Here is a 20698-nt window from a genome sequence, read left to right as displayed (position 1 = left end):
CTTCCCTTGTTTAGATGTTGACTGCGTGTTGATGATGGAAGAAGGACTAATTTGATCTTCATAACACTTCGTCCAAGGGAGAATTATAGGAGCTGAACTCGCTCCTGCGACTCTGGTCTTAAAACAATGGTTGACCTCTTCTACTACTGACGCTCTGGCTCTCTGATAATTGATAATTAACTGATAATTAAGTTAATTCAAATGAGATATTTTTATGATGTTAAAAGTCAAAAGACTGTTGTATTAAGAATAATTCCCAGCAGAATAGCTGGCGAATTTAATAGCGACGTGACAATGATATCCCATTTTCTATTGACGGAAAATTCCAAGGCTACATTTTCTATGGGTTAACTTGTATATACAACAGCAGCAATATTATCTGCTTATTGTATTTAATATTAGTAAATGGTGTCGGGGTTATCCGTTGTTTCAAGGTCAGAGTGATGACCTAGTGCATCACCCTCAACCTTGCAAGGTCACCACCACCGTCATCATCACCATATTCACTATAACCATCATCACCAAGAACATCATCATCACACACTATTCATCACCATGAGCTGCAGTTGATGCTGCTATTTCTCTCCCCTTCTTTGATCTGTGTTCCTTTGTCTGCTGCTTCTATATTAATATCATCGGCTTGGTTTCTTGCTATAAAATAAACGACGTTCAGAGCACCTTCGTCTTGTCCTTCTTCTTCTCTTCTGGTTCTCCTTCTCCCACTTTCTCCTCTTTCCTCCTTCTCCTTCTCCTCCAAGACTATCTGGCCCGGGTCCAAAAATAAAAATCCTCTCCAATCCCCCGCTTCAGCTTGTCGCAATTATTTACACTCTCTTTCTCTTCCTCTCTTTCTCTCTCTCTCTCTCTCTCTCTCTCTCTCTCTCTCTCTCTCTCTCTCTCTCTCTCTCTCTCTCTCTCTCTCTCTCTCTCTCTCTCTCTCTCTGTCTCTCTCAGGCTGATAACAACTGCTAATCACGCTTTACGTCTCGCGGTCACTCTCAGTCACTCTGAGGGCGTGACGCCAAAGAGTGACCATCCTCAGCTTGCGTCAGCTACGCCTCTGAAGGTACTCTTCGCCTCCATGATAATATCCGAGCATCTTAACTGGTCCTCGTCTATCAGTCAAGGGGGGAGACTGACTGACTACCCGACCAGTCGAGTGTTTGGGGGTAATTGTAGGGTTGATGTGGTTGTTGGCCGCAAGCTCATGAGAAAGTGAGGTGGTTAATAAAGATCAGAGTAAATGAGGGACTCGAACCGGGGGTTCGATCCGTCATCAGACTGTAAACGTCGATACAGTGGCCAACCCCCCAAGAGATCCATTCAGAAATTTTGATGTACTGTCTAATCGAACTGAGTATTTTCTCTTATAAAAATTAACTTTGTTATATATTTAAATCTACTGTCTCAATATGGATGGTAGATCGAGGGGTCTCGCTTCATGCAGGACGGCGTTCAATCCCCAACCGTCCAAGTGGTTGGGCACTATTCCTCCCCCCCTCCCTGTCCCATCCCAAATCCTTATTTTGACCCCTTCCAAGGGCTTGATAGTCGTAATTGTTTGGCGCTTTCTCTTGATAGTTCCCTCCCCCCCCCCATCCTTAACTGGGGGGAGGGGGTGGTTGGCGGCAGCATTAACGAGCACCTGGCCATTGTTTAAGAGGACGGGAAGCAGGGTTCCCGATGCATGGTGCCAACACCAACTGCTCCCTTGCATCATTCCATTACCAACTTGAGTTTGGTTAAAGTAGTTGGTCATTGAGGAGAAAAGGAAAGCTGCCGTGGCTGTTGAGAATTATTGAAAAGGTTGTTTATGATAAGCTTTCGGAAATATTCAATTATAAAACCTATGATTCACCCCCCCCCCCCCCCCTCAAAAAAATGAAACTGAAAGCTGTCACGGGCTGCTTCCTGGGGGTGGAGGCCTGGTCAAGGACCGGGCCGCGGGGACACTAAAGCCCCGAAATCAACTCAAGATAACCTCAAGAAGGGTGTGACGTCGCAGTGGCTTGACCAAGATTGTTTATAAGTTGCTGTGATCAACACGGTGTGGTCACTTATGAAGAATAACTATGAAATGTGTCACTATTGGTTCACTCTGTTTTGAGTTTTGTCCTCGAGGCCTATAGGGTCTTGGTGAGGAACCACCCCTTAGTTCACTCTGTCGGTGGTGGCGGCGAGTGATTGTGGTGGTGGCGAGTGATTGTGAGGTGGTGGCGAGTGATTGTGGTGGTGGCGAGTGGTTGTGAGGTGGTGGCGAGTGATTGTGAGGTGGTGGCGAGTGATTGTGAGGTGGTGGCGAGTGATTGTGAGGTGGTGGCGAGTGATTGTGTGGTGGTGGAGAGTGCACCGAGGTCTGCTTGAACAGTCTAGCAAGCAGTCCTGGCCTTGGGATCTGGTTCGTCCGGTGATGAGGTTTCGTGTTTAACAGTTGGTGTCGGACTTCTGGTCCTGTGTCGGACTTCTGGTCCCGTGTTAGACTTCTGGTCCTGTGTCGGACTTCTGGTCCTGTGTCGGACTTCTGGTCCTGTGTCGGACTTCTTGTCCTGTGTCTGACTTCTGGTCCCGTGTTGGACTTCTGGTCCTGTGTCGGACTTCTGGTCCTGTGTCGGACTTCTGGTCCTGTGTCGGACTTCTGGTCCTGTGTCGGACTTCTGGTCCTGTGTCGGACTTCTGGTCCTGTGTCGGACTTTTTAGGTTTGATGTCGGCTATTAATCCAGGCAATCCAATGTTTCCAGAAGCCTCGTCGTGTCCTGCGTGCTACTGGAAGGGGCCATTCCCAGCCTCTAACATCAGCACGGTCACAAATATCCTTTGTTTACGGTTTCTAAATTAGTTAACTCTTTAAATTAACTTTATATACAGTATATATATATTTCAAACCTCGAACATACAAATATCACCGGCAATCATTTCTGTGGTTGAACTGGAAAAATAAAATGCATTGTATCTGTTGCTTCGTTCAACAACAAAAATTGAATTTTTAAAAATTTAGAGTTGTTCTAAATCATAAAATATTATGAATTTGGAAATATTAAAAATATATAGACACGCGTTAAAATATTAGCAATTATTAGTCATAACATGGGGGGAATTAAGCGTCTATTACGTTGTGTTTTGTTAAAAAAAAAATGTCATTAATATCAAATAAAAATTTACTACAATAACATCATTAAAACAAAATAAATGATATTCGCATAGTTTAATTTTTCCCACCCAAAATGTTGTACAACAAATTATGAACAATTTTAGTTCTGCTGATATCAGTAACTATCAGTAAATGATTTGAAAGGACTTTAATTCAATTAAAAATAGTGTTGGTTTCGTGGATCAATGTCTCCGGGACTTGGTCTCTCTCTCTCTCTCTAAATCAGGTCTCTCATAGTTGGTGGTCTGATCAGCTAGACTGTTAGACGCACCAGTTTGCGGTTCGACGTATGAGTCACAGTCCGGTTGATCAGGTGTTCTTTGGTAGTATTATCTCTCTCTTGAGCACCGTGAGAGTTGGGCTAGTTATATTGACCAAACCACACACTAGAAGGTGAAGGGACGACGACGACGTTTCGGTCCGTCCTGGACCATTCTCAAGTCGATGACTTGGGCTAGTTATGACCCCCTCTTGGTTTACAAGAAAGGTGTTGAAACATCTTGGGCCTCTAATGTTGATAATATTGTCTCTGTGTACCTATTGTACCTCTGTTTTTCATCAGAGCTATTTTACACTTCCTCTTTTCACCAGTATTGTCAACATTTTTACCCCAGTCTCAGTGACAAACAGAATTAGAAAATATACATCCTTAGAGTTAGTCTATTTTTGTTTTTAAATAAAGCTCGAAAAACATTTGAATAGGCTTTCTTATGGAGTCCAAATACTGGTATACTCCCAGATAATTGTTTCAGTTCTTATAGTCATCTTGACATAGTTAGATCTTGTGACCTGCCAGATTGGCCTAAAAAAAAAAGGGTCAGCTGTTAGGGTCTGTGAATCCTTCGTGTGGAAGCAAGTGGGCCAGTGTGGGAGCTGCCTTTGTTTAATAGTCTGTGATCATTAGTATCTGCGGTCTGATGATTGAAGTGGGGACATTTGTGGCCACGATAACGTTCAATATGTTGTGGAGGTCAGACTGTATGACCTCCAGAATGAGGGAATATTTATATATCAATGATGTATATAATGTTGAACATACTAATATATATATATATATATATATATATATATATATATATATATATATATATATATATATATATATATATATATATATATATATATATATATATTATATCATTAGTATCTGCGCGTTTTTACGAAACGCGCTCGTGTCGCGTCAGACTAGAAATAAAAATGAATTTTGGAGAATTGATTTTTGATTTACCTCCAACAGTGAAAAGAAATGTACGAAAGATTGAGAAAATTCGTGTTAGAATTATTAATCTTACTTTTTCGGTCATATTTAATAATATATGTCTACAGGAAAGACTGCTACCAAAATATACTAATATATATATATATATATATATATATATATATATATATATATATATATATATATATACACAACATTCCCACGCCTCTCAACCATCAAGGAAGGGACGACCTTCCTGCAGTTTTCTCAGTTCCTATTATCTCATCTAACTGTTTACATCTTACCTTCTGGTCTTTCACCTCACATTCTTACCGTGTGTACCTACTTTCTCCACCACTCTGTATGGACTATTCATGCCCGTGGCACCTCTTGGGTGGCTTAATCTTCATCAATTAACTCTTTCTCTTTAAACCTCTTAATAATGGCCCAGGACGGACCCAAACGTCGTCTCTTCCTTTTTATTTTCAGACATGTGACTTGTGTGTGTGTGACATTTTTCAGCCCCGTCATTGTGACTTACTGTCTACATATGTGATACATGTAATATTATGATACATGTACATATGTGATACATGTAATATTGGGTTACACATGTTCCGGGCGCCTCGAGGCTTCCCATGATGTTTCTGTAATATTGTTTCTATGCAATGTTTCTGCAATAGTTTTCATGGCAAATGGGGGGGGGGGGGAATTGGACCTTTGACAAGCCCCCGACTTCCTGTCCTCGTCGAGGACAAGTCGCCCTCACTGCAGAAACTAATTGGCGGGTCGTGTTCCAGGGGAAAACAAGTTTGGGATGAGCTATGGGAAGGAAAAGGTGGTGTAAGCCTGCGAACAAGAGCCAGAAGTCATCTATATCTGCCTTGTGTATCTGTGCAACAAAAACTTTTGCCAAGGTGATTGTTCTCACTGACCTCACTCCTCTTATCAACAGCTGAATCCATTCACCGTCAGACTCATTGGTTGCCAAGAGTAGCAACCTGATTGGGTGGTTATAAATAGGAGCTGCCTCGTATTGGTCAATAAGCCTTCTGCAGTTACCTTTATTCTTATGATATTATTACGAGTCCATCGTTATATGGTCATCCAAGTTGGAAGCATTAAGATGGGCGCAACATGTACTCACCTAGTTGTTTTTGGTGGGGGAGATGAGCCACGGCTCTTGGGTCCCGCCTCTAAATGTTTAATCGACTGGTCTATATAGGTTCCAGAGTCATATCTATACTGAGTCTGTGCATTGAGTTTGGTTCCACCCCTTCTTATTAAAGCATTCCAATTGTTCACTACTCTAACACTGAAACAAAAAGATATAATGTCTCTATGGCTTATTTCCATCTATACCTCCTTGTTCGTGTTCTACCCCTGCTAAATAGGGGTAGAACACGAACACGGGGTCCTTGACTGCTCGATTTCCTTGGATATTTTGTATGTGGTAATCATGTAACATGAGGGTTTAACGCCTGTAGGCTGAGGGGCGCTGAGAGGCATTGAAGGACGCTGAGGGGCACTGAGGGGGCACTGAGGGGGCGCTGAGGGGCGCTGAGGGGCGCTGAGAGGCGCTGAAGGGGCGCTGAGAGGCGCTGAAGGGGCGCTGAGAGGTGCAACACCGGTGTTGTGAAGGCGGCCCACACTGGACTGACGCAACATACACCTGGCGCGAACCTCTGTAACATAACTAAACCAGAGTGCAGCTCCTACTTACATGTGCCATGCACGACGCCCAGGTAATCCACTCAACACCAGACTACACGATGAGTTTCACTCTCAGTCGGGTACAGGGGTGTTAAGATGCTCCACAGATGGCTTCCCCTACACCTGGGGTGCTTCACAGCTGGGGTGCTTCACAGCTGGGGTGCTTCACAGCTGGGTGCTCCCCACCAACAGCTGGGTGCTCCCCACCAACAGCTGGGTGCTCCCCACCAACAGCTGGGTGCTCCCCACCAACAGCTGGGTGCTCCTCCCCCACAGCTGGGTGCTCCCCACCACAGCTGGGTGCTCCCCGCCACAGCTGGGTGCTCCCCGCCACAGCTGGGTGCTCCTCCCCACAGCTGGCTACTCCCACCACAGCTGGGGTCTGGCACACGGCCCGCCAAGAAGCCCCGCCCCTCCCCCACCAGCTGACCCGCACCACAACAAGCCAGGACTCTCAGTCTCCCTCCCGGCGCCGCGGTGGTAACACGCGTCACTCCACGTGACATTCCTCTCTTTTAAGGATATTTCTCTCGAATCTATGATTCTGGTGCTCGCGTTAATTAAAAACGCAACATTGCGGGTGTATTGTCATATCTGTGAAGAAATACGTCGTTTAAGAGGTGGTTAGTGTTGTTAAACATGCAAATGAACTCGCCCATGTGTAGGACGGAGTAAATAAAGTTTCGAAATCAAGTTTTTTTGGGTTTCAGTGGGTGTCTCTCTAACCAGTTTGCTAAGTGATACCAGACACTCACTCAATTAATGAATACTTATTGAACTAAGCACTCAACTTGCAGAGTGCTGGTGACACCGAGTACGGACTCTAGCAGTGCACGAGGTAAAGTTACTCTGGCGCTACTGAGTGGCACTGACTAGCAGTGACGGTGACCTGTTAAGCTGTGACTACCAGAGGAATAGTGACAACTACAGGAGCAGTGACGACCAGAGGAATAGTGATCTGAGGAGCAGTGTAAAAAAGCGAAGACAACCAGCATCTGAGCAACAGGTAGAGTGAACGACTCATCTAGTCATCGAGTGAGAGGAAGCTGTGACCATCAAACTGCTGTGTCAAAAGGTCAGGAAGTCAGCAGCAGCAGCAGCAGCAGCAGCATCCCGACCAGCTGTGTGCTGAGGCCACCCCAGCAGGATTTCACAGACCTGCTCCTGTGTCAGTTCTCACTCGCGAGCGACTTCTGGTGTTGACAATGTGCACTCTTTGCTCACCTTGAAGGTTATCGCTCCGTCAGCCAAGCTGGTGCTGGAAGACCAGCCACAGTTATATCAGCTTCGAGACTAATATTAGAAGTCTTAAGTGTTCGAACCATGGGGGACACAAACGCGGACAACGCCTCAGCCGCCAGAGAGACAGAGGGTTATACAACAGAAATTGTGGTGGAAGACAAAGACGAGGCCGCTCAGAACAACGCAGCGAAACAGACAGGAGGAATGGGACAAAAAGAGGGGACTCACGAGGACGCCCAGAGCACTTGTTCCAACACGTCCACGACCCCGTCTTCTGCGTCCTCAGATGGGGCTACCTCTTCGACGACGACTCAGGAAGCTCCGAGGGCCATCCACATCGAGGACTCGGAAAAGAAGTACAGTGTAGTGGAGCCCACTAAGCCCAAGACCTGGCTGGCTGCTTACAAGTTAGTCCCACAATCTTTTATATTAGTTTTAGAAAGGGGAACTAAATGCATTAACTGTTGACAGATCCAACTATATGGGGATATCATACTTGGAGAGAGGCATAGTGATTACAAGTAAATTGCTAGCTAAAGGTAGTCAGGGCAGATAGTAAGGTACTGTCCTAGCTCACGGAAATAGCCAGAAAACTACTTAACAGCCAATTAGGATACTATGTTGTCTCGTAATAGTTAACTAAGAAACATATTAGCTCAGGACAATCGGCCAGGGCTATGAGACGAGCTAGGTAAGCTCACTGCAGTCAGTTATAGACAAACCTCCTAGTTCTGAGCAGTTAACTAGGGGCAATTTGCTAATACATGACAATCAGGAAAGTTTCCGTGAAAGGTGATGGTCGTTAGGTAGGTCGATTCTCCAGCTGAGGTCAGCCAGTGTTGGGTTCCAGCTCATGGCAGCCAACCCGCCCTCACCAATAACTCATCACATATTGTTAAAAATTCCAGCGGACAAACGTGGTACTCTAACTCACAGCGACTCGGGAAAAAAAAATCACTTTTTCTATGCGTGGGTCGGTCGATTAGGGGTCTAATGGGGGTTTTAGTGCATCGTTTTAAGCCCGTTGTGGCTTCGAGGGAGGATAGGCTGGTCAATCAAGTAGTCTTAACTCGTGAGATAAGGTCAGACTATTGAATCACATGCTCGGCGTAGCCTTATGTGATGTTGTTAATTCGCAACATATGTCAAGAGAGGTTAAAGGAGAACAGGCTAGACCGAGTGACCGACATTTTATACCGGAGCAAATGTCAAAAGGAAACTTTTTTTAAGTGCTACATATTTTAATGGTCCAATGTTTACCCCCCCCCCCCCCCCCCCCCGCATGCAAGTTTTATCGTTCACTGTTAAATTGTTATTAAGGGACAGTTACTGAATAGTGAAATTTGTGCAATGTTTCACCCCCCAACATTGCACAAATTTCGCAAGACTAACAAGCCCGGCGCTGATGAACCCTGGCGATAACGAGGTAATTACAGCCATTACAGACTGGCGGAGATGCTATCGCTCCTCCTCTCTGGCACAGCTTAATTTATTATACTGTAAACTACTGCTTCACAATTCTGTAAACTACTGCTTCACAATTCTGTAAACTACTGCTTCACAATTCTGTAAACTACTGCTTCACAATTTCTGTTTCATCTGTGAAAAATAATATAATGAGTGATAGGTAGTCACCTATCACCTAGGTAGGTAGTCACTTCAAACACCTAGGATACCATGAGCCTAGGCTACAATGAAGCTACCAGTAGACCAGGCTACATTGAGGCTACAATGAGCCTAGACTACAATGAGGCTACCAGTAAACCAGGCTACCATGAGCCTAGGCTACAATGAGGCTACCATGAGCCTAGGCTGCAATGAGGCTACCAGTAAACCAAGCTACAATGAAGCTACCAGTAAACCAGGCTACCATAAGCCTAGGCTACAATGAGGCTACCAGTAGACCAGGCTACCAGGAGACAAGGCTACAATGAAGCTACCAGTAGACCAGGCTACCATGAGGCTACCATGAGCCTAGCCTAACTTGAATAGCACACATGTGGTGCCTGGCTATCGAGTGAAAGTTGCTTAAAAATAACGCTGCTGTGTATATTAATTAGCACTAAGTTGTGAGCCAGCGCTCACACCTGCAGTCAATACCATCAGTTGAGATCATTTGCCTCATAATTATGGGTTCTCACAAGTAATTTATTTTGAGTTAATTATTTGGCTTCCTCATTAATACACCTCATGCTTGTTCAGTGCTGTCAGGTGTCCCTCTGTTGCCTGTACCATCTCTCTCTCTCTCTCTCTCTCTCTCTCTCTATATATATATATATATATATATATATATATATATATATATATATATATATATATATATATATATATATATGTATATATATGTGTGTGTATATCACGAAAATAAACACGTGATTAAGAATGTGACAATGTCAGACCACGGAGGAAAAATGAAACAGGAATTTCCTTAAGTACTTTCGTATATTAAATACATCTTCAGAAGGTCCATGAAGGACCTTCTGAAGATGTATTTAATATACGAAAGTACTTAAGGAAATTCCTGTTTCATTTTTCCTCCGTGGTCTGACATTGTCATATATATATATATATATATATATATATATATATATATATATATATATATATATATATATATATATATATATATATATATATATATATATATATATAATTATCCAACCGATGCTTAAAACTTTCCAGTGAGTTTGCTTCTATAATGTTACTTGGCTACTTGTTCCACAGGTCTGCTATTCTAATTCCAAACGAGTATTTGTCTATTTAATTTTGTAAATATAAATTTCTCCAGTATAAATCTATTCTTTCGTGTTGTAAGTTGACTTTATAATTAATCTGTTTTTTTGTTATCTCCTTGCTAAACACTTTCACCAATTTGTGCACCACTTTATTCATATCATCTCCTTCTCTACATCTATTTAAGTTTTATTCGCCTTTTCTATCTTTATAAGAAACGCGACAAATCCACTACTGCCCAAGTGATATGATTGCAGAGGACGCTGCTTCAACAAGAAGTGTGAAAAGGAAGGTTTTAAGTCCTTGAGGAGTCACAATAACGTGGCTGAAATATGTTGACCAGACCACACACTAGAAAGTGAAGGGACGACGACGTTTCGGTCGGTCCTGGACCATTCTCAAGTCGATTGTGTCATTCAAGTCATTCTCACAATCGACTTGAGAATGGTCCAGGACGGACCGAAACGTCGTCGTCCCTTCACTTTCTAGTGTGTGGTTTGGTCAACAAGGCTTTAAGTCCTTGAGACAAGCGCCACCACCGCAACCTTCAAAGGGTTAACACGGAACGTTGTGCTACCTGCTTGTAGAGGAGTTTGAAATCAAAATGCAAACTGACTAAGGACAGAAAAGTCAGAATTATTTTTTTGGTAAAACCAAAGAGTGATTTTTAGGGTGCGTATCTCTCAGGGAGTGTTCACCCTATCCTTGCCTGAGATACCCACCCTAAAAAATCACTCTTTGGCTCTTTGAGTTGATCCCTCTCCGGGTAGATGGCCCTCTGGATAGGTGGCCCTCCGGGTATGGGGGCCCATAAGGATAGGTGTTCCGGGAGACTAGAGAGGATGTCGTCCCTCCTCCACTGCCCGGGTTTTTGCCTGGTCCACCTGTGGCTCCGAGAAGCCGTCTAACCGGACAAAGATATGCTGATAATTTTTTTCCTTCATGCACACATAATCAACCTCAGTCCTAGGCTAGTTCATAATTAAGAATTTGTTGACTACAGGAATCCTCGCTCGATATGAGTGCAAACCCGGAAGGTTTTATTATTATTTATGTCTTCGTTATCTTGCAATAGTCAGATAAACAAAAAGCAATACAAGCTTAAGTAATATTTCCAACTGGCATAATTCTCTAACAGGGAAAATCCTTAAATTCTATTGTTATATTTGTATTATATATAAACGTTAGACTCAGGAATCACGTGCGCAACTCTTCCAGGCCAGCGAGAGCCGGATAAACCGGATAATACGATAGTGGTGGTGGTGGTGGTGGTTTTAGATTTAGCTACTCAGAACGAAACGTCCATGTAGCACGGGCTATGGTGAGCCCGTATATGCCAATACGAGAGAAAACGGTGGAAGATATATCCGCAAACATAGACAAGGCCGGAGCTCATTGTGAGAACAGAACGCAGCCTGAGGCACCACCACTGGCCTTGGGCTGCTCCGCCTCCCACATGGACGCAATCTTCACTGACCACTACAGGCGGGTATCCCGCATACTCCGCTTCAAATTAAACCCCTTCTAGCACTAATGGAATAGCATCATATAAAGCCCCTTCATCGTCCATAAATGTCAGAGCTCTTGTTTCTCCCAATTGGAGCAGAATAACAGCTCCGGACAGCTCACTCGTGCTTAAGAACACGAGACAATAAAATTCCGGGAAACATATCAATTCAAATGGAGATTGAGCAACGTGAGGAAAAATACGATGTAGCTTTATTTTTTTTAGATCCCTTCCCCCCCCCCCCCCCACCTCTACGACTTTAAACTTGTCCAAATAAGGTAATTACTGTTCCGATAGGCTAGGAAGGGAGGGATGCATTCACTTCCAGAGTTGAATGGGTTGTTTACGCTTGACCTACCCAACTGTTGTGGGTTGGGATGGAAGGGGGGGGGGGTTGTAGGATGCTTTCGTGGATGGGCTGTTGAGAGGAGTGTGCATTCTCAAACCTCTGTATATACGCAACTCAAGAAAATCTTATCTCATTATTTTAAAAAATGCATAGCCAGTGTTTTTAACATTGTGATACTTATATATATATATATATATATATATATATATATATATATATATATATATATATATATATATATGTATATATATATATATATATATATATATATATATATATATATATACTGTATATATATATATATATATATATATATATATATATATATATATTGTCTATTTAATTTCTATATAGAAATTTAATTTATTAATCTATTTAATTTTCTATATATTTCTATATGATTATCTATATATATAGATAATCTAAAAATCAGTATATAATTTAATATAATCTTATTTGTTTTGTACTGATAAGGATAACCCGACATTTCTCAGGCCAACAAACCCACCAAACATTGGTCGGGCCAGCAAGCCTTTAACAACAGAGAAAGCGGCGTCGGAACCCCTTCTCTTTGGCTATCTCTTCATCCCCTTCCATCACCGAACACCTCCCCCCCCCCTTCCTCCTCCCCCCCCCAGCCCACGCGAGCCATGGTGGAGATTCAAACCCGAAATTGCCAGTGGGGGAGCGCCCCCGTCTCACACCTGCAGGAACAATATATATCCCCAACTAAAACCCCCCTCCCATCGAAATAGCGAAGGCATGATAATTTAACCTGCAGATATTTTGAAGCAGGCGGAAGGGGAGGGCGGAAGGAAGAGAGGACGGACGGTGTTGGCAGAGTACCAGTGGAGTGGCGAGCCAACACACACTCACTCCTCCAATCCCTGCCATTCCTACCGGAACTTAAAAGAGTTAACATAGGTGTGACTTACTGTAACGGGGGGGACGTTTGGCAATACCGCTAGGCTACTCCATTAGTGTTTAAGAATAACTTGAACAGTCAAGGGTGCCGAGTTTTCTTCTTTTTTAGTTTATTTTGCTACCACAGACGTGGCGACTCGTTAGAACGGGGGGGCTCTACGCGGAAGAGATTAGTATTTATAATTACGGCGCGCACAACTGATGTCAAAGTTCACCAACAAATCTATTATGTAAACTTTAGCTTCCTTTGGGTGTGTCCTACGCGAGTTATAGCTCATACACTACGCGATAATATTAACGTAATTATTATACAAATTATGTGAAATCTTAATCGTCTCATGCCTCGATAATTGCGTTTCACTGAATTTCATTCTTCGTCTTACTGCCTTACAGACTGAGAATGCCTCTCAGTGTATTATAGCCTGAGAATGCCTCTCAATGTCTTATAGAATAGGAAGTTTAACACCAATCAAGGCTTGCTATTCTACTTTACTCATTTCTCGGCGGTATATCTGCCCATGCCAAAGGCTGGTTTTATCGGCGGTAGTTAAGGAACAGGTTTACAGGGTTTAACAAGGCAAAGGATTAATATCTGCTGGCAAGCCAAGGAGCGAGAGAATGTCATATTGAATATTACATCGTCAGAGATTAATATTATCCGGAAATTGCAAGGAAGGTGGAAGAGAGATGAGCAAAACCGTAAATCTCCATGACCTTATGGTGGCTATGACGTAGATCCAATGGTCTGTTGTTGTTTGAATTTCTCTGTAAACCGGTCTTCAATGACCCTAGCAAAGCCTATCCTCTGTGACGGTTAGATGATGGGACGGGTCAATCGTCCTCATTCTATTAAATGCAAAAATAGATTAAGCATAGAGTAATATTTGGCATAGTCATAAGTGCACTTATAAAGGCACTAGCACCGTGGAGAAACCAGCACCGTGGAGGCCGTAACTGCATGGAAGCACCACCACCGTGGAGGCATCAGTACCATGGAGGTCGTACCTGCGTGTGAACCTCAACTGCGTTTGAGCCCAGCTGTGTGGAGGCCCAAGTGGCAGGATGGACGGGCCCATCTGGGTTGCTTCCTACACTGCATTTTTGTATTTTGTTTATTTCAAGGTGCGAAGCCGGATATTCCCTCAGCCAGATATACTTATTACAATAATGTATTTATATGTCGAAAGTGTTTTCGTCTTTTTTTTTTGTATTTTGTTTGCTAAATTTGCTGTTGTTGGTGAGGTTATTGAAATTGAAAAGGTTGTTGCTCTGTTGGACAGAGTACATGGGTGAGGAGCAGGAAGAAAGAGGAACAGGAAGGAAGAGGAGCAGGAAGGAAGAGGAACAGGAAGGAAGAGGAACAGGAAGGAAGAGGAACAGGAAGAGAGAGAGAGAGAACGCGGGAAAGAAGTGGAAATGGGAAGGGAATGTTGAAAGTGCCAGAGAACTGAATTGCGGCCATTTGCATCTTTTTATCTTCTGTTTCCCTCCCCCCCTCTCTTGTTTGTTTACGTCAGGGTGGCTAACCTTTCCAAGCAAGCCCGCGTAAGTGCTGCCAACCTTGAAGGGGAGGCGAGAGCGGGTGGAGGGTGAGGTGGACAAGTATTGTCTCAATCACGTATTAGGCAGGCTGTGGTAGCCGGGTTTGACTCGAGGTGAAAGAACTGTATAAACAGATTCAGAAATGAGATTGGAGGGAGAAAGGAAAAAATATATATATATGGACACAAATTTCAAAAAGAAGATCTTGTGGCCTATAGACCGAGGCTATCACCTAGGCACTGTGACTGCACTATACTACTGTTGTCTGATTGATTGATTGATGAAGATTAAGCCACCCAAGAGGTGGCACGGGCATGAATAGCCCGTAATACTGTCTGAGGAGAAAGAATGTTCATAGACAATGTAATAAAGTATAACATCTAGAGATGGTTTTTTGGGGGGTCTTGTAAATCAGACATTCTCAAGCTATTTGTAAGATTAAAATGCACGAACAAAACAATGCTAAAGCAGATTTTTTTTATTAGCTGCTGTCTGCTTCCCTAAACGTATTATAATTAATTGTGTCGGGGGACAGGCAGCCATTGTTAGCTTCATACGGAAGTCAACTCCCTCAAGGTCAAATTATTGACCCTCCCCAGGATGTAACCCAACAACAAACTGGCTAACTCCCTGGTACCTATTTATTGTTAGGTGAATAGGAGCATAACATGATAGAAAACTCGGCCAACCATTTCTGTCCTCCCTGCGATTCGAACCCGGAATTTGCAATTGTGAGTCGAGTATGAACTCCCACTGTACTAGCACCCTTGTGGAGCAAACATGCAAAAAATAATAATTTAGACCGTGTTAGTTACCAGGGAGAGACTAATATGTAACCCTGAAATAGGGACTTACCTCAGAGAACAACGGTGACAAGGAAAGCAGATTTAACTTAGCGCAGAAAAGTTGTGATAAACTCAGTTCAGGTGTCAGATTTATGTCAAACTGATCTTGAGGGATTAAGGAGTTTTCTAAGAAAGGTAGATTGGACGGACTCGAACACAGGAGTGTTGTCACTGATGCGTGACCGGAGTCCAGAAGTACTGTATGCGCAGGTCGCTGTTAAAGCCAAGGGAAGGTGAAGTGATTATCAAGGGAAAGCGCCAAGTCTTTACCACTATATAGCACTGGGGAGGGGCCAGGATAAGGATTTGGGATGGAACGGGGGCAACCCAACAACTTGGACGGTCGGGGATTGAACGCCGACCTGCATGAATTTGGTGTGGTTGAATACTGGTGGAAACATCCAGAGTGGCTGTGGATCGAGCAACTGCCCTTGTTCCAATGTTGATAAAACAATTACCTGTTGTTGTTGTTGTTTAAGATTCGCTACCCGAAACAAAAAGTTCCAAGTAGCACGGGCTATGGTGAGCCCGCAGTCTCTACCCATTACCGTGTTAAGTTGGATGAGGTAGGAATTCTAGCAGTCAGGATGTAACGATGTGTGTAATACACATCATCAAATTCAAACTGAATTCTTCCTGAACAAATCCACAAGGGCCGTGACGAGGATTCGAACCTACGTCCGAGAGTTTGGGATGCTCTCGGACGTAGGTTCGAATCATCGTCACGGCTCTTGTGGATTTGTTCATTTGATGCATCACGGTATTGTGATTTCTGTGTGTAAATGTCTTCCAACACTCATTTTTCTTTTCAAGACATTCTGTCAGTCTTTTCTATGTCTAGTTCTTGCAATTAATAAAGAATCGCCTTTGGTTCCCTGTGGAAACAGTCATTATGTTTCTAAATTAACAAAGCTACAGTATAGAAATTATATTAGTATTCTGAATTTTCTGTGATTAACAAAATGATTTATATACATTTCTGATGGTCTGAAAGCATATTACGGTTCCAATAATAGTCTACTTGTAAACTAGCAAGTGAACCTTTGCCCTAAACAAGGAGTATTCTAAAGTCCAAACTTTATTGTATTATAAATCATTGATTTAAAATAAAAAAAAAACCTTTGCTTAACTCGCTTTCTTTAGAACTCTCTGAAGAATTTGATTTTCTGTAAATTTCATTAACCCTGAAAATTTATGGGATACTCAAATAGTTTTTGAATTTCCTATTTCACATTTGAGAATAATACAACATATTAATGTAACCAACCGTAATGAAACCTAACCTAACCTAACCTAACCTAACCTCAACCTAACCTAACCCATGGATAGGGAGTAGATAACAGTACTAATTACGTAATGGTTTTGAAGTGATTACCTCCAGGGTCTCCCTCCCTTGAAGACCAGTGATCACTAGGAGAGTTTCTCTCACTCTTTCTCTACATGTAGAGAGAGAGAGAGAGAGAGAGAGAGAGAGAGAGAGAGAGAGAGAGAGAGAGAGAGAGAGAGAGAGAGAGAGAGAGAGAGAGAGAGAGAGAGGCAGACATAAAATATATCAAAGCAAACTCTGCCATTCATGGTAGTGTTATAACTCAATTTACACCCAATACTTTCAAATCAGTGACTGCTCCAACACCTGTGATTATCTCTAACAGATGTTAGTAAAAATGAAAGTAGTTTTAAGCTTATAAAGTTTATTCAAATCATGTGCGATTTTTGTCTTCTCACCTTCTCTTTCTCTTCATTCCTTTTCCTTTTTTCCCCAACTTTTTTTTTTTTTTTTTTTACTTTCATGTAAATCATAATAAAAACATATGATAGGCCTACTGTTTTTATTGGCCCCATTATTCGCTATTCTCCCTCTCATACTTTCGTATCTCTTCCTTTTCTCTCTCCCCCTCTCTTTCCTCACCCACACTCTTCCATCTATTCCTTTCCTATCCAACACAGTATGGAACTCATTACGCCATCGGCACTCTTTTGAAACAAATCTAACCCAGTCTGTTTCAGCTCAACCCACACCAACCCAATCCATCCCAACCCAACCTAATAAAAATAAGAGAATAAATGTTGTGTTTTAAAAATGGTGTGTGTGTGTGTGTGTGTGTGTGTGTGTGTGTGTGTGTGTGTGTGTGTGTGTGTGTGTGTGTGTGTGTGTGTGTGTGTGTCTGTGTAATTACCTAAGTGTGATTACCTAAGTGTAGTTACAGGATGAGAGCTACGCTCGTGGAATCCCGTCTTCCCAGCACTCTTTGTCATATAACGCTTTGAAACTAAAAAAATCACAACGTGTGTGTGTGTGTGTGTGTGTGTGTGTGTGTGTGTGTGTGTGTGTGTGTGTGTGTGTGTGTGTGTGTGTGTGTGTGTGTGTGTGTGTGACGTCACTATGACGTTTTCACGCCGGTAAAGGTTTTGGATCCTACTGCTTCCCGCCTCAACCCTCTTGTTGTCGTGTTGGCGATGCGACAATCTGAATTAATGTTGTTAGAAGAGGTTCACACATTTATACAGTTGGAGTCGATTGGATTCGAAGCCCCTTATCTCAATTACTAATATATCTCTTAATTAACCGCACGAACAGGGACGAGTTGCGTTACATAATATGTGTTAACCATAGCTTACACCCGACTGGTTTATTACATGGAATGACTCCACATTGCCGTAAGGATTAGTTTCCCATGCTGCGCACCGGCGCATGCGCTCTGTGCGCCACCAGAAGAAAGTGTGTCGAATAAAGTCACCATCTCTGCTTGCGCAGAGATGGGTGAGATGGCCTACCCAGGTGACTTCCTGGGTAGGCCTATTAATTGTATTCCGTGTTTACGGTAGGCTCTGGTGTAGGCCACAGACAAGCGCTAATGTGATATTGAAATTTAAATAAGCTTATTGAGGTAAAATACACACAAAGGGAATGTGATATTACACGGATCGTCAAATGAGTGTTTTTCGTATTTATTATGTGTGCTACGTTGTACTTTATATTCCCATAATGCATCTGTTGGTAGCGGACTAGGCTTGGAGAATGGAGTTGTCTCAAAGTGGGCTTCCAGGTCACTTGGGTACCAGGCTTGGTACACAAGGGGGGTGACTAGGTGGCCCTGGGCTGCTTGTCGCACCTGTTGAACAGCAGTTTAGCGTTCAAGAGCTAAACACTGCCCAACCGTGTTTACAGAAAACACTTGTTTTGTTCCTGCTTGTGTTGTGTTGGTGAAATTAACTGTCCAACAGAACTCTACCTCTCAGCTTTTGGCAGACTCTCACTCTCTCTCTCTTCCTCCCTCTCAGTGTACTTCAAATATACCTCCAAGTGTACTCCAACTGTACCTCTGGAGGTGTGAGTGTACTCTAACCGCTCGAGTATACCTAATGGTATACTCAGGCGTGCTCCAAGGTAAACCACTGTAAACTAGGAGTAAGTAGCGAGAGTATCCACATAGCTAGCGGTGACGGGGTGCCGGGGTCAGCACGCTGGGAGAGTGAGAGGTCACACACACACACACACACACACACACACACACACACACACACACACACACACACACACACACACACACACACACACAGTAACAAGTGGAACAGTAACAAGTGGAGTACCACAAGGATCGGTGCTGGACCAATTCTATTTCTTGTATATGTTAACGACATGTTTACAGGCGTAGAGTCCTACATGTCGATGTTTGCGGATGATGCAAAGTTGATGAGAAGAGTTGTGACAGATGAGGATTGCAGGATCCTCCAAGAGGACCTGAACAGATTGCAGAGATGGTCAGAGAAATGGCTACTAGAATTCAACACGAGCAAATGTAAAGTTATGGAAATGGGACTAGGAGATAGGAGACCAAAGGGACAGTACACAATGAAGGGGAACAGCCTACCTGTAACGACGCGTGAAAGAGACCTGGGGGTGGACGTAACACCTAATCTATCTCCTGAGGCACATATTAATAGGATAACGACAGCAGCGTACTCTACACTGGCAAAAGTTAGAACATCATTCAGAAACCTAAGTAAGGAGGCATTTAGGGCGCTTTACACTGCCTACGTAAGGCCAGTCTTAGAGTATGCCGCCTCATCATGGAGTCCCCATCTGAAGAAGCATATAATGAAACTGGAAAAGGTTCAGAGGTTTGCAACGAGACTCGTCCCAGAGCTACGAGGGATGGGGTATGAAGAGCGCCTGAGGGAACTGTGCCTTACGACACTAGAAAGAAGAAGGGAGAGGGGGGACATGATAGGAACGTATAAGATACTCAGAGGAATTGACAGAGTGGACATAGACGAAATGTTCACACGGAATAGTAACAGAACGAGAGGACATGGATGGAAGCTTGAAACTCAGATGAGTCACAGAGATGTAAGGAAGTTTTCTTTTAGCGTGAGAGTAGTGGGGAAATGGAATGCACTTCAGGAACAGGTTGTGGAAGCAAATACTATTCATAATTTTAAAACCAGGTATGATAGGGAAATGGGACAGGAGTCATTGCTGTAAACAACCGATGCTCGAAAGGCGGGATCCAAGAGTCACACTAGGGGGCTGGAGAAATGACCTTATGATAAGTGGTCAGACCTGGGGCCAGATTCACGAAGCAGTTACGCAAGCACTTACGAACCTGCACATCTTTCCTCAATCTTTGACGGCTTTGGTGACGTTTATTAAACAGTTTACAAGCATGAAAACTTGCCAATCAACTGTTGTTTTATTGCTATAAACAGCCTCCTGGTGCTTCGGAGCTCATTAACTGTTTAATAATTGCAAACAAAGCCGCCAAAGATTGAGAAAAGATGTACAGGTTTGTAAGTGCTTGCGTAACTGCTTCGTGAATCTGGCCCCAGCCAAGCTGGGAGTGGTAATGGCAGCCTTGATGCCATTGGTAAATTAAGGTAGTGTGTTGATGTGTGTTTCTGGATGTTGGTGGTTTTTCTGGTGGTTATAGTGGTGGTGTTGCGGATCCTGGTAGTGGTGGTGGAAATTGTGGTAGGCTTGGTGCTGATGATACTGGTAGTAGTGCTACAGATAGTAGTTGTGGTTGTGGTGGTGGTGATGATTATCTTGAGGTTATCTTGAGATGATTTCGGGGCTTTTAGTGTCCCCGCGGCCCGGTCCTCGACCAGGCCTCCACCCCCAGGAAGCAGCCCGTGACAGCTGACTAACACCCAGGTACCTATTTTACTGCTAGGTAACAGGGTCATAGAATGAAAGAAATTTTGCCCATTGTTTCTCGCCGGCACCTGGGATCGAACCCAGGACCACAGGATCACAAGTCCAGCGTGCTGTCCGCTCGGCCGACCGGCTCCAAATACAGTCTGTCCTCCTAAGTTTTCTCAACGTCAAGAAACTGTCGCATTAAACTGACCTTATCCTAATCTACCCAAGGAGTCAAAATAGAAAACGGGACAGTATGTCAATTTCGCGAACCACTACTATTTTCTACTACGATTTTTTGGGGGGCCTTGGGTAGAATATACGTCAAAATGCGACGTTGTATCATGAGGACGGGT

The 20698-nt window shown here is 43.3% G+C and overlaps 1 protein-coding gene across 2 annotated transcripts in view; it reads left to right on the top strand.

Annotated features, from left to right (window-relative positions):
• The window catches only part of LOC123748558 (carbohydrate sulfotransferase 3), an 85899-nt gene that overhangs the window by 29228 nt on the left and 35973 nt on the right, over nt 1–20698 (top strand). Inside the window, exon 1 of one of the 2 annotated variants that reach the window (XM_069338290.1) lies at nt 6533–7709. The exons of the other annotated variant lie outside the window; for it this stretch is intronic. Within the exon in view, the coding sequence (XP_069194391.1) occupies nt 7384–7709 (326 nt within the window). The 5' untranslated portion in view covers nt 6533–7383. Of the gene's footprint in view, nt 1–6532; nt 7710–20698 lie in introns of those variants that run through there. 2 annotated transcript variants of the gene reach the window in all.

This window comes from Procambarus clarkii, chromosome 39, assembly GCF_040958095.1.
Source record: "Procambarus clarkii isolate CNS0578487 chromosome 39, FALCON_Pclarkii_2.0, whole genome shotgun sequence".
Taxonomy (NCBI): Eukaryota; Metazoa; Arthropoda; class Malacostraca; order Decapoda; family Cambaridae; genus Procambarus; species Procambarus clarkii.
The sequence above is the reverse complement of the archived record's forward strand: the minus strand, read 5'-3'. Positions and strand labels throughout refer to the sequence as shown.